The sequence below is a fragment of the Cupressus sempervirens genome, chromosome 10, assembly GCF_028749045.1.
Source record: "Cupressus sempervirens isolate cs-2001-9-10 chromosome 10, ASM2874904v1, whole genome shotgun sequence".
NCBI lineage: Eukaryota > Viridiplantae > Streptophyta > Pinopsida > Cupressales > Cupressaceae > Cupressus > Cupressus sempervirens.
The window spans coordinates 612827421-612841112 of NC_143127.1; the positions used below are offsets into that span (position 1 = coordinate 612827421).

Here is a 13692-nt window from a genome sequence, read left to right on the forward strand (position 1 = left end):
GAGCAGACTTAGATTTGTTGTGTGTCCTTTATCCACAAACATAACCTCCATAAATGTGGCACCCAAGGGGCATGCCCCTAGAAGGGACATGTCCCTCTCTAGGTCGGCCAGAATTGTTCTCTCAAAATCAGCGCCTATTAGGGAATACATAAATTATCAATTAAACTAACTAGTTTTGTTCAAGGTTAAACTAAAACAAGATTACCCCAAGGGAGACGCCGATCATACTTGAAAACTAAACAATTATATTTATAGGCCTTTCTTTACAAAGGCATCTTATGCATAATCAGATCTGTACGATCTGTTCCATCAGACCAGTATGATTTCAATGTTACAGAATTAACAATTCATAAAACATATTCATGCATGTATCCATTAGATCATACAATCAATTGCCTATATATTGTCAATAAGTGCAGCTACGTCTAAAATATTCTAATAACTTGTACTTGCATCATCCATAGTAGGATCAAGGAATTGTTCAGTAAGAACTTTCATAGGCACTTCACACAGCAACTGTGAAGATTGCAGTTGTTTTCTTGAACAATAAGAGTACCGATACCTTACCCCATGGTTGTTTCCTTGATGTTTTGTCAAGCCTTTACCACATAAATCAGTGTCTTTTGTGTTATGTAATTATTTTTCTTTGTTATTTCCTTGCAACTAACTTTTGCTGCGATGTATTGTTATATGTGTTTAAATCATAGAACTCTCACTTCATGAACAAATATGGAGACCCTTGAATGCGGAAAACAAAAAAAATCCTCGTACATGGTAGAAAACCTTCAAAATCTGCAATAAAAAACCTTAAATCCTAGCAGTGATGTAAAGAGGGCCATTAGGTGCCTTAAACATATCAGACTGACTAAAGGTGATAGGAGGTGTTTGTTTAGGTTTAGGTGGAGAAGAAATCGGAGGTTGAGGTTGAGACTCAACATGATTAACCACTTGACCAGCTTCTTCAATCTTATCATCATAACTAATGTCAAAGGAAGAAGGTTGGTCATTGACATTTGTTGAACATGAAGGTAAAGGATTAGTGTAAATTTGCAAATTCTGATTAGGAGGTGCAACAGATTTATTTGTAAGATTAACTTGAGCATCAGTAGATATAGCATTAGAATCAATATGGTTCTGAATAGCATTCTTCAGACCATAACACCTTTGAGTATCATGACTTGGTTAACGATGGTATTGAATTGCAAAACCTTCAACTTTTTTAACAAAGAGCAGAAGAAAACTTCTAAAAATTTATTAGATTACACAAACTTTCATAAAAGTTTAGTAAAAACTTCTGGAGTTTAATTCCAGGAATGAAACTATGAAAGCTAACCTATGGGCTTTAATACCATATAATGATAATTGATTGATTGAATGAGTAATTACAAAGGAGACAAAGGCTCCTTAAAAAGAGAATTACAAAGGTGATGTTTCTAAAACAAACAACCATTAACTGAGAACTGATATAGAAATATACCTAACTATCCAACCAACTAGATAAATTAAGTGACCTGATATATTAAGGAACTTAAATGACCGTTACGATGTAAATTATACAATATAATTTTAATAAACTCTACAAGCATTTCAGTTTGGATTTCAATTTTGGTATGTTTTGTGCTCAAAATCACAGTAACATAAGCCATTTAGTTATGAGTGCATTAGGGAAGATTTTGGTATTAGCTTTCAAAAAGGCATGATATCTTGTAGGCCACACGGATTTGTCTTTCATCTGACAGGGGGAGATCATAGGTGAATTGAAAAGATGAAATGGAATGAGGGCGAGCATGGATTGAAGATTAAACTTTTGATCAAAGTCTATCAGGCCAATTTTTGGCATTTGAGAATTTAGAACATGAACAGTCAAGACCATTCTAAGATGATCTGGTAGTTGACAAAACTTTAAGATTATGAGAAGGAAAGGGAATAAGCCTTGTGGTCGTAGAGGAACAATGGCCCACAATTAGGCTTTGATTTTATTGTGATTGACATTTTAGGATATCAAAACTTAAGGAGCTCTGACTATTATATTATGAACAAATCATTTGTTGAAAAAGCTTTGAATTTTCAATTGTATAAATATATAGTGGAAACTTACCCTGGGTTTTATTAAAGCTTTAAGGCCAATATTAAATGAAGGCCCTTAGTTTATAGTGAGATCCAATGGCTAGTGTTGTTGATTTGAAGCTTTGGAGTTCCAAGTGATTGTGGTTAGTCTTTGACCCCAACCTCTGCACAAGTATGAATCATATAGAAAATGTTTGCTGGCTCTTGACCTTGCAGTGTTTGGCTGAGATCTCATGCCTTGAATTTATCTTCCTTAGAACTGCGAATATAAAATCATTCCTTCCTTGGAAGGTTGCAACAAACACCCAACTTGTTTCTTTTTTCCAACAAATTCTGTGAATATTTGCACCTTATATTATTTTGAAATTTATTTTATGTTTGAAATTGAACTTTCCAATAACCTCCGAAAACATTTTGTCTACTATCATCTATCTTCACATCCTTATAGAATGTCCCAACATATCAATGAAACATGTTGAATCATACCAAAATCTTTGCATATAACCCAACAGGATGCAATGCCTTTTTCAGCCTTTATGCCCTCGTGATTTTCTCCAAAATCAATTCGGACAGTCACTTTTCAAAGACAAAACTTTAGAGGACCATTGGCTAAAATCTATCCCAAATTTAATGCTTTGTAGGAGCACTATGAATGAGAATGACCAGACATAACATGATGAAAAGTTTGGTGGGTGCCGTCTTACGTAACATCATCAATCTTGAAAGTGTCACAAGGTCTTTTATATGGCAATATGTCAACCATATAAGAATGAGTGACCTTTCTTTGTGCATATTCTGGTTGAAATTCACACAAAAATTTGGCATATTTTTTGGCAATAACAAAGCAACTTCAAGACACTTCATGACCTACGTCAAGTGAGTTCATAAAGAAAGTTTTTAGTAAAAGAGTTGATATAAATTGAAGCCCATTAGATATAGATCTTACACCATTCTTCAAGCAGTTGGATCTAATGCCATTCACCCTCAAGCTCAACTTGACATCCATGGTGTGGTCATTTGAGCAAGCTTAAGCTTTATAGATCTTACACCATTCTTCAAGCAGTTGGATATAATGCCATTCACCCTCAAGCCCAACTTGACATCCATGGTGTGGTCATTTGAGCAAGCTTAAGCTTTGTTAACCAAACCACTTGTAGGGAGTTCCTACCACTCATCTTGATGTTTCCATTTTCCAATTTTCAACAATCTTTGGCTCAAGATACTTTGCTCAATGTTTGGATTCACATTTATGACAAGAGATGGAACACTTTGGCCGAAAAGGAACTTTATTAAGGCAGGTCAAATAGTTTTTGAGCTAATTTTTCTAAAGTAAAATTGAAATCTTGTAGAAATTGTGAACAACTTACTTCAAGTACGAAGGAAATGACTAGAATCTATTATAATTGGTAATTCAGCTATTGATATTTATCATATCCATATGCAAGTGGGTAGATAGAAATAAATGTAAAGTACGTATGTAATGGCTAGATGACAATGAATTAAAAGTAGTTGAAACAGCTGTTAAAGACAGATATTAATGATTTCAGAATATGCAGAGTCCAGACAGCTGGAGAGATGAGAATAAACAGTAAGTGGGATTTTGGTCTGTAAGATTTTTATCCCATACGTATAATCTTGTTTGATATAAATATAAACTCAGAAATTAACTAAGAAATAGTCATATAACACTTAGTACAAAGAAAAAGAATGCATGCAAACAATCGCTGTTTCAGTTTTCATTGGTTGTAGAAACCTGGAAGGTCATTCATTTCTTGAATGTTCCACAACCAAATGAACACGTGGTTTCACATCATACACAGATAATTATATGGCACATCACATTTATTATACTTTTATTTTATTTTAGAATTTGCATCTGTAAGTGAATATTTTCATAGTTTTCTAAATTAAGTCATCTATAAGGATTCATCTGCATTTGATTCAACTATTCCCAATTAGGAATTTTTTTGACGGCATGATTTGATAACAACTAGTTGGTTCTATATTCTGAAGGATGTAGACATTGACATTGTGGTTTCAAAAGTATACCAAACTCGCAGAGTTCCAACCTAATATTTTCTGCCACTATTCTTCCGAGTCACCAAGCATAACAGAGACTTGCAGTCTCATAACTATGACAATTTTTGAAGACTGGTAAATTTAGTTGAAATGAAAAAGGCAGTGCTTTAAAGTTTTAGACAATATTTTAAAGTTAGATATAGCAATCTCAGTTACTGATGCTTTCTGTTTATGCCCAGAAGCGGAAGCTGATGCAGGCAGGTGCAGATTCTGATTTGGGTTCCCTGTGAATGCCATCTAGAAGCACATCCTGGGCCTCTGGATGCCTATGGATGAGCTTGCGGGTGGCATTCACAGAGCACCCAGGCTCTTCCTTAGGCATCTGTGGGCCCAGTTAGTTGAAAACATTATTTTAGCCAGTAACAACTTAAAAACATTAAAACATGTGTACAATTACATTTTTTATTCCTTCTTTTTTACTCCTAAACTAAGTTACACGGGTACCCCTCCCCCCCCTCCGGACCTCGAACTGGTTCGAACTGGTTCGAGATTCTAGTCCGGTTCGACCAAGGTTTGCCTAGGGTTCGATTTTCAAATCTTGGTTCGAACCATGGTTCGAACCCGGACGGACCAGGCTAGGAAAATCGGACCAGGTTCGAACCCAGCCAAGAACCCGCCCACGGACGCGGAATTAAAGTTATTTATTTGCATTTTTAAATAATTTTTGGGGTCCACGTACCCTAAAAAGGTGTTATGAATTGGTTTTTTGCTCTCTCATAGTCATTTGTTGTTTCTAAATAGGTTGTTTTGCCTTGAAGGAGAGCACATAAGTTTTTGAGCAAGCATCCGGTCGTGCAAGGAGGAGTTTGAAGATTGACTTGTTGGTGTTCTTGAAGTGTTTGTGCATCATTTATACACATTTGCAAACTTGCAATGGCTGGAAAAGGACCAAGAGGTAAGATCTTATTCCATTTACTATTGTTTTGTTCTAGTTTTTCCATTTTTTTTTCATTTCTCTTTCAATCTTCATATGTTCTAAGTTCTTGAATCTTTTCCATTATTTCAAAATTCGTCATTTTCTTGCATATAGATTATGAACATATATCTAATTAGTAATTTATTGCCATAGGGAAAGGTTCGAAAGTAATGTCATCTACCTCTTCATCAATAGGCAACACCGAACAAAGAATGGAAACCAACTCTGATTCTCCTCTATGGAAGTATGTAGACATTATAAAACCCATTCCAGGAGGTGGTGCATTCCGTTGGAGATGTTGAGGATGTGATGTAGAAAGAAATAGTTCTTATTATCGTGTGGTAGGCCATCTATGTGGTTATACTGGAAGAGGAGTCAAGAAATGCCTTGGCAAAAATGGTGTCCCTATACCAAATCACACCGTGTTAAAATATATTGAAGAGCATGAGGCAGCAGAAGAGAGAGAAGGACACAGGGCAATAGAACTCGGTAGTAGTAGCAATAAAAGTAAAAAAGCTAAGGGAATGCAGCCCCCCTCAGATGTTATTGTACAAGACCATCCCTTCTTCAATACTACAATGGACATTGACACTGAATCTGTCCCCATTGTACACAAAAGAAAGGGGCCAATAGAAACTTCTTTTCAAAACAAGGCTCATGATATTGCTGACATTAAGGTGGGAAGATGCCTCTATGCAAATGGGTTGTCTTTTAATGTTGTCCGCTCTCCGTTTTGGAAGGACATGTTGAGGGGTGCCAATGAAGCTCCAAAAGGGTATTGTGGCCCCGGTTATGAGAAAGTGTGCACCACCTTGTTGGATGATGAGGTCCAACGGCTTGAAAATCAATTGAAGCCCATAAGGGACTCATGGGTTGAGACATGGGTGACAATTGTTTCAGATGGCTGGAAGGATTCTAGGAACCGTCCCTTGATCAATGTCCTTGCGGTGTCCCCTAAAGGGGCAATGTTTCTGAAAGCGGTGGATTGTGAGGGCAAAGTAAAAGATGGGCCATTTATTGCTGATATCTTAATTGAGGCCATTGAACAAGTGGGTGCAAGAAACGTTGTCCAAGTCATAACGGACAACGCAAAGAATTGTAGAGCAGCAGGTTTGTTGGTTGAATCATGATATCCACATATCTTTTGGACACCTTGTGCAGTCCATTCACTCAATCTTATGCTACAAAAGATTGGGAACCAAATTGAGTGGATCAAAACAGTGTGTGAAGAGGCTGAGGACATACAAATGTTTGTCACAAACCACCACATGACTCAATCTCTTTTCAGGAACTACTCAAAATTGGAGCTATTGAAGGTAAATGAACTTGAACTCAAATTAGTAATTTAATTTTTAATATTTGACAAGTTCTGATTTTTCATATTTTACTTGTGCAATTGCCAATGTGTATACTTTTCTTAATTTTCTAAAATATGTATCTAATAGTTGTTTTTTGCTCTAATTTATGTCACAGGTTGCTGAGACCCGTTTTGCATCACATATAATCGTCTTAAGACGACTTGTGCAAGTGAAAGATGCACTTCAAGGTATGGTAATCAGCAACAATTGGGGTGTATGGAAGCAAAAGAACACTGAAAGGGCAAACAAAATAAAGGATAGGCTATTGGCTGACTCATGGTGGGAACGTGTGGAATATCTCCTTAAGATCACCGAGCCCATTATGAGCATGCTTAGGTACACTGACATGGATAGGCCTTGCCTTGGAGAGATCTATGATGGCATAGACTCAATGATTGAGAAGATCAGGCAAGTTATAAATGAGCAGGAGCAAGATCCGCAAGAGACCTTTTTCAAACAAGTGCAAAAAATTATTGATGAAAGATGGAACAAAATGACCACTCCATTACATTTGCTTGCCTATGCCTTGACCCCCAAATACTATAGCTCACAATATTGTGATCTACCAGGAAGGTTGCCACCATACAGAGATATGGAAGTGTCTGACGGGTACCAGGCAGCATTTAGAAGAATATTTCCTGATGATGATATAAGAGATGTAATCATGGATGAGTTCATAGCATTTGTCAATGCTACAGGTCTAAGTAATGATGCTCTTTGTCATCAGTTCAAGAAGCATGCTCATGGTTGGTGGTACCTCCATGGCCAAAAATTCCGAACATTGCAGCCCCTTGCAATCAAAGTTATATCACAAGTAAGTTTTATTTTTTTTAAAATTAGCTCACTTTATCTTCAAAAGAATTTTTTAATAAGATTGAATTAATTCCTTTTTAATTGCCTACCCTATGTTGTCTTTATAGGTTGCTAGTTCTTCTACATCAAAAAGAAATTGGAGCACCTATTCTTTCATCCACTCGGTGAAGCGCAATAGGTTGCAATAAAAAAAAGCCGAGAACCTGGTATTTGTGCATAACAACTTGCGCCTTCTTTCACACAAGAGTCAAGAATACAAAGAAGGGGAGACAAAGAAGTGGGATGTAGATGCAGAGATTGCGGACTTGGATGCTTCCACTGCTGCGCTTACAATTGATGATTTTGATAACTTTGATGCCAATACCATTGTTGATTCTGTTGCTGATCCCATTGGCCTTGGTGCAAGTAATAGCGTAGGCGAAGAAGGAGGAGATGAAGAAGAAGATGAAGAAGAAGAAGATGAATATGAAGAAGATGAAGATGAAGAATGAAGAACTTAGAACTAGAAATTCAGAATTTTAATAGATTTTCATTGTATTAGTTACTGTTAAACATTGAACGTGAAACAATGACACTTGAACTTGATATTTTAAATGTTTTGAATCTTTCATCTTTGATGTTGAAGTTGATTGAATTATGTTACTATATGATGGTATGCTCACCATGATACATTGATATGTTATTGTTTATGTTGTTTTAAAGTTTTAAATGTGTTTATGGTACTATGCTACATTCTAATTTTAACTCATGCTTCATAAAAATGTATATATATATATTTATAATTTTTACATGTTTTTGTACTAACGAACCCAAACGAACCCAAACCCCTTTCCAAAATTTCGTCGAACCAGCGAACCGGTTCTCGAACCCGAACCCGGAACCGAACCACGAACCAGCAACTTAGCTCCTAAACCCAAAAAGGGCCCTAAAAGAGGCCATTCAGTCATTTTGCATCTCATTTTGTTTGCAGCTGTTTACCGTACAAGGTAAAAGGGATACTTATCGCATGCAGTACAGTAAGATATAACACAAAACAAATACTTTATTCATATAAGCAATATGCATTTCAATGCTTACAATCTGATTATGATGATCCAAAGTCTCTTCCGGACGATGTACATATACTTTTCTAAAGGGGTGACTTGACCGTCACGCACCCATTCAGATACTATTCTACCCATCGGCAACAATATAGAATTTACCGACATCATCCCCCCCAAAAAGTAAAGTCGTCTCCGGACGACAATTACAAAATTAATGAGACAGATTAACAAAATGGAATACATTAACTATGACTAAATATAACAAGATAGATTTTTTTCCTTCACATCACATTCACATTCCTCCTATGCCTACACCAAACTGGTCTCCAAAAAATGTGTTGCATCTGTAGCCTCTGCTAACACAATACTGCCTCCCTAGCCAAGCTGACCTTGATAGCCACCCGTACCGTCTTCTCTGCTTCCTACGCCTGGGTACGTTGAGCCAAATGTCGCTCTACTGCCTCCAACTGGATGATCAACTCCTCTCAAGCTCTCTATGCATCCACCAAGACAACCTCACATCCAACACCTACTCCAAGTGCCTCAAAGCATAGCACCCCTCTCGAAAGGCTTGCTTCAGTGCTGTCTCCACCTTTGGTAGACAGACACTCCATGCCTGCAATAGCTCTAGGTCTCATTAACTAGTCACACTTCCCACAACTGATAATTGAACTGACTGGGGGTCTAGGGGCTCTAGTCGTTGTAATATAGTGGTGAGTATTCCCACCTATCACGCAGGTGACTCGGGTTCGATCCTCGGCAACGACACCAAATGTTTACCGTACAGGGTAAAAGGGATACTTATCGCATGTAGTATAGTAAGATATAACATAGAACATATGCTTTATTCATATAAGCAATATGCACTTCAATGCTTACAATCTGGTTATGATGATTACAATGATGATCCAAAGTCCCTTCTAGATGGTGTACATATACTTTCCCGAAGGGGTGACTCAACCGTCATGTGCCCGTTTAAATACTATTCTACCCATCGGCTACAATATAGAATTTACCGACAACAGCAACTAAGCTCTCCTCTTATCTTGAACTTGCAGTAGTTGGAGGAGTTGGAGATGATGTGGTTTTTTTTGTGAATCCATATGATTCTAATTCGGATCAATGAACATTGAATCATGAACTATATTTTGATTTTGTAATTGTAATGTTTTTTGATTTACATTGGAATCGTGAACAGATGTATATGATATGCCTTATTAGTTATTTCAATTTGAAAATTTGTGAACTATTGTTTTCCCTCGTGGGGTAATAGGAACTTAATGCATAGATACAGAAGTAAGGTGTTCAATATAGGAAATATAGAGAACTCAAAAGTAATTTGTATATTCATTAATCATTGAACACAAGGTTACATTTGCAATACACCACATGCCTTAGCTTATAAAGAAGGTTCATATATATAGTGTATGAGGGTGTGCGAGGCGAACAGTCACACTTGTGTAACTCCCTCAATTATGCCAACTACCTAACTACCCAAGTTTCCTCACAACATCATCCCCCCAAAAAAGAAAGTCGTCTACGGATGACATCTAAAATGTCCAGGACAGAAACACAAAATGGGGATGATAACAACTATAGAACATGAGACTAAGAAGAAGAGGGGGGCATAGGAAGCATCCCTAGAGGGTTCACTAGCTGCTAGAGCTAGTACACTTGCTAGGTATAGATGTGCAAATCTGCCCGTGCCTATGTATTCACCTGTATTGTTTTCTTTAGCATAAGCGCAACATCCCTCACCTCAGCCTCCTTCCTCTCAATGCTACTGTCGCCTTAGCTAATTGTGTCTCGACCATATATCAACCCTGTGTGGCGGGCTCTAGTTGAGCCATAAGTGTTGTAGGTTCCTTCGCCCAATCCACCTGTTGGGTGACTAGTTGAGTAGCTATGTCCGCCCTATCCACCTCCACACACAATTAAGCATAGTGTCCCTATGCACCTCTACTATCTTTCAGGTGAGCTTCGTAACCTAGCTGCTATATGTCATCGATGCCTCTTCAGTAGTCCGCTCGGCCATCATCTCTAGCATCTCTATTGTCAGCCATCCCCTTGCCTTGAAACAAGTGTGGAAGATTGAAGGGCACCCCTATCACATATAGTATAAAACATGGGTCAAATCCTTTGTTTTAGTCTGTGTTGCATGTGCAAGCACCTGACCTCTCTCAACCACATCAGTAAGAGTGGTAAGATATGCCTGTACTCTCTCATCATCTGAACCATACAACACCTCTACCGTCAGTGACATGGTCTCTACGTCTACTCTTAAAGAACATCTCCCCACTGCTATACCTACTTCCTTATCAAGTGTCATCTGGTCTCGGTCTCTTGTACCCTCTAACTCTAGTACGGCTACAAGTCCCTATATTGCCATATACAATGCTACCACCGGAGGAGGGGCTTCCCTCATTGGGGACTGAATGGAGGGCTCTAGTGTGTCTAGGGAAATTTGAAACCTCTTCATGAGATAGGTGCTTGCATGGTCCATCACTGCATCCTACTGAGGCATACTCCTACAACTATCTCTTGCAAGACCAACCAATAGTGTTGTGTCAATTGTCACCATAGCATCCGATCCAATCACCTCAAGTCGGACTTGTGACACGCTACCTTCTACCTCCAAACTCTCCCTCAGTATGACCTCCTGAAACACATCTCTAGATGGTGAAGGTTGCAACTCTGTAACTGCTCTTCCAATGGAAACTGCATCCGCTGCTTGAGGCATGACACTCTATTTCGGGAACTACTACTAGGGCTTCTTTTATTGTAGACTTTGGTTTGGGTACTGTCATGGGGACTCTTGCTGTCGTTAGAACTGGTGAAGTAATAACAACCGAGGTCCAAATTTGGCCAAACATCGAGATGAGGAGAGTACTCGCAGTGGGCACCAAATGCACTGTTGAATACAACATAGGACACAAACAGTGAGCGAGGCTCTGACACTGCCTCCATCTCATCCTCCTCATCTGCTTGAGTGTTGTCTTCTGTAATGCCCTGCTGAGAGATCCTTGGAACAAGGATGAAATACAAGCCAGAATATTTTTTTTTTTACACAAGTGTAAGTGCACATGTCGCGCGATACTTTCCTATGCTGTATTAAAGTATCGCCTGGGTTCTGTAAAAACCTGTGCAGGCGGGCTTCCTTCATATCACTCGCACTCTCTGTTGTCTCATGTCACTTGCTATCGGTGTGCCCGTGGGCATCTATCTTCTGTCTGGCCTGTTTTTGACTTGTCACCTTCTATCCACAAGGTGTATCCAGGTGATGCCATCTCATAATGGGGGGCTCATGAGGTGCTAATGGTCCCAATCTGATCTCCTTCAATAGAATGTCATGTGGAACCTGGCTGACTACAGCGTCCAAAAGTAGTCCAATGGCATAATGGGGCATATAAAAAGTTTTGTGCTAGAGTATCATGAACTTATACATGCATTCTGATAATAGTGTAGCCCAATCAAACAATTTGCCACCCATTAGTCGATTCATCAAAGAAACTTGTGGAAAGGAAATATCAGAGGCACGACTCGAACCTGTCAACTGACTCTTCATGACATCCATCAGACATCTCGAATGGCCTTCCTAGATAAATGTCTTCTTGATTCCTCTATTGTGCGACAATCTTCGGAGGGACTCCTCTACAATTGTGTGGTTCTCTCTATAGATCAGCCTAATGTAGAAACTTTATTCTGTCGATTCTCTTTCTTGGGCTTCAACTCAACCTTAACCCCTTTCTTTGGCAATCCAATACACTTCAAAAGTCGGCTGCTATGAATGAAACTTCTATCATATGGCCCAGGTAGGGAACTATGCTTTGTCTTGAGAAGCTATCAAACATTTCAATCATCGCTTGTAAGGCACCCTCAAAATCTTTAATACAAAAGATCAGCATCTGTTTCATGCACTGGATTTGTGTTCTTCGCAACTTGTCATTGATAAATCAATTGTTTGGTATGTCAGCACTCTCATACCACCATTTCCTGCAATCCAAGCCGTTGAGGCCTTCAAAAGTAATTGTTTGTGTCGTTACATAATCATTCTGAGAAACTGTCGACGCCATTTGTTGGCCCTAAACCTTTGGCCTTAATTTATTTTTCTTGTAAGTGCTCGTTCCTCCTACAACTCTCATGTCTAAGGGTAGAGTTTGTGTGTGCTTATTCTAATTCTTACTGTTTATACTTAAATCACCTGCAACTTTGCTTTCCAACTTCTCTCTCTAGCAGACTGCATAATGGTTTTCTCTTGTCTTTTGTGCAAGAAACGGTTAGGGGTGTGGCTTATCCTTTTCTTAGGTGCGATTGCAAAAATCATTAGGGTTTTTTGTAATACGGTCGTACGGCTACAACCTCTTAGCTATGTATGTGACTCTTTTCAATGTGCCTCTAGATTATTTTCATTCCTTAATCTATATGATGGCTTTGCCTTTGTGATTCCATGCCTTCCCCTCTAATGTTGTTTAAGACCTGAGAGCTGAATATTTGTGTGGTGTAGTTGGTATCCTCCTTCACCTTGGTGTTTGCAACCCTTAAACGTTTTCTCACCCGTGCTCTAATGTGATCCTCTTTGTTCACTATTCTTCTTCACCTGATGTAATTGCTCTCAATCATTTAAGACTTGTAGTTAGATTCTCCAATACCCCACGATGATGCATATCACTTCGTTCGTTGATTGCAGTGAGGCCGTGAACCTGCCTTAAAGTTTTTCGTGGTTCTTGGGTACGACTACTTACCTTGTGCCCGCCTTCGCTGTCCATACAACGCTCCTACTTAGTGATTGCTTGTACGTCTTTCACCACCCAACAAAACCCTTTCTCTCCAAGCTTAAGTGCTCTGTGCAGGCTGTACGATGCTTTGGTTGGTTGAGTGATGAATTCAGATGCTCTACGTATGATGTTAAATTCAATGGATGGCTATACAATGCAATTTTAATGTTCCTCTGCATTAGTTGTCATAAGGTGTCTTTCCAAATTCCCCTCTAAGAATTTGTAATCGAGTCCCTTGAGCTGTATGGTGTTGTTCTTATGTGTTTCGTCTATACGGTTGTACAATGTTGGGTAGACAATGCACACTCTCCCTAGTCCGTACAATGTCTTGTAAATGTGCACAATCTTCTTGGCTCAAGTTCTCCGCCACTTCCCCAATACGCCCCTACGACTTTTTCTACTTGGTGTGGATGATCCAACTTCTTTTTGTGTGCGGTAGTGCATGAGTGATTTTGCTTCCTTTAATTCTTCATTCTCCTCAATGAAGGTTGTACGCTATCTACATGTAGTTGTACGGTGTTGTATGGTCCTTGAATTACTTATTTTTCCATTTTTTTCTTGTTAATTTGTACCTTAGTCCAAGGTATTTTTTAGTGGTTAATATTCGCCAATTAACTAATTTTAGAAAATAATAATTTAGT

General features: G+C 38.6%; 2 protein-coding genes across 3 annotated transcripts in view; both read left to right on the forward strand.

Annotated features, from left to right (window-relative positions):
• Positions 1-13692, forward strand: part of LOC149535333 (putative serine/threonine-protein kinase SIS8) — a 196134-nt gene that overhangs the window by 105397 nt on the left and 77045 nt on the right. The gene's annotated exons all lie outside the window — the stretch shown is intronic.
• LOC149535334 (uncharacterized) lies at positions 5216-8260 on the forward strand. Its single transcript, XM_089803477.1, has 3 exons — positions 5216-6378; positions 6536-7234; positions 8204-8260. Exons 1-3 carry the CDS (start codon positions 6241-6243, stop codon positions 8258-8260), a joined length of 894 nt encoding a protein of 297 aa, XP_089659603.1. The 5' UTR covers positions 5216-6240.

What these genes read in the sequence shown, in the direction of transcription:
- LOC149535334 (XM_089803477.1), top strand. Translation starts at nt 6,241, where the DNA reads ATGCTACAAAAGATTGGGAACCAAATTGAGTGGATCAAAACAGTGTGT. An exon ending in CAAAATTGGAGCTATTGAAG is followed by an intron (nt 6,379 to 6,535) that starts GTAAATGAACTT and finishes TTTATGTCACAG; the next exon opens with GTTGCTGAGACCCGTTTTGC. An exon ending in CAATCAAAGTTATATCACAA is followed by an intron (nt 7,235 to 8,203) that starts GTAAGTTTTATT and finishes TTTTGTTTGCAG; the next exon opens with CTGTTTACCGTACAAGGTAA.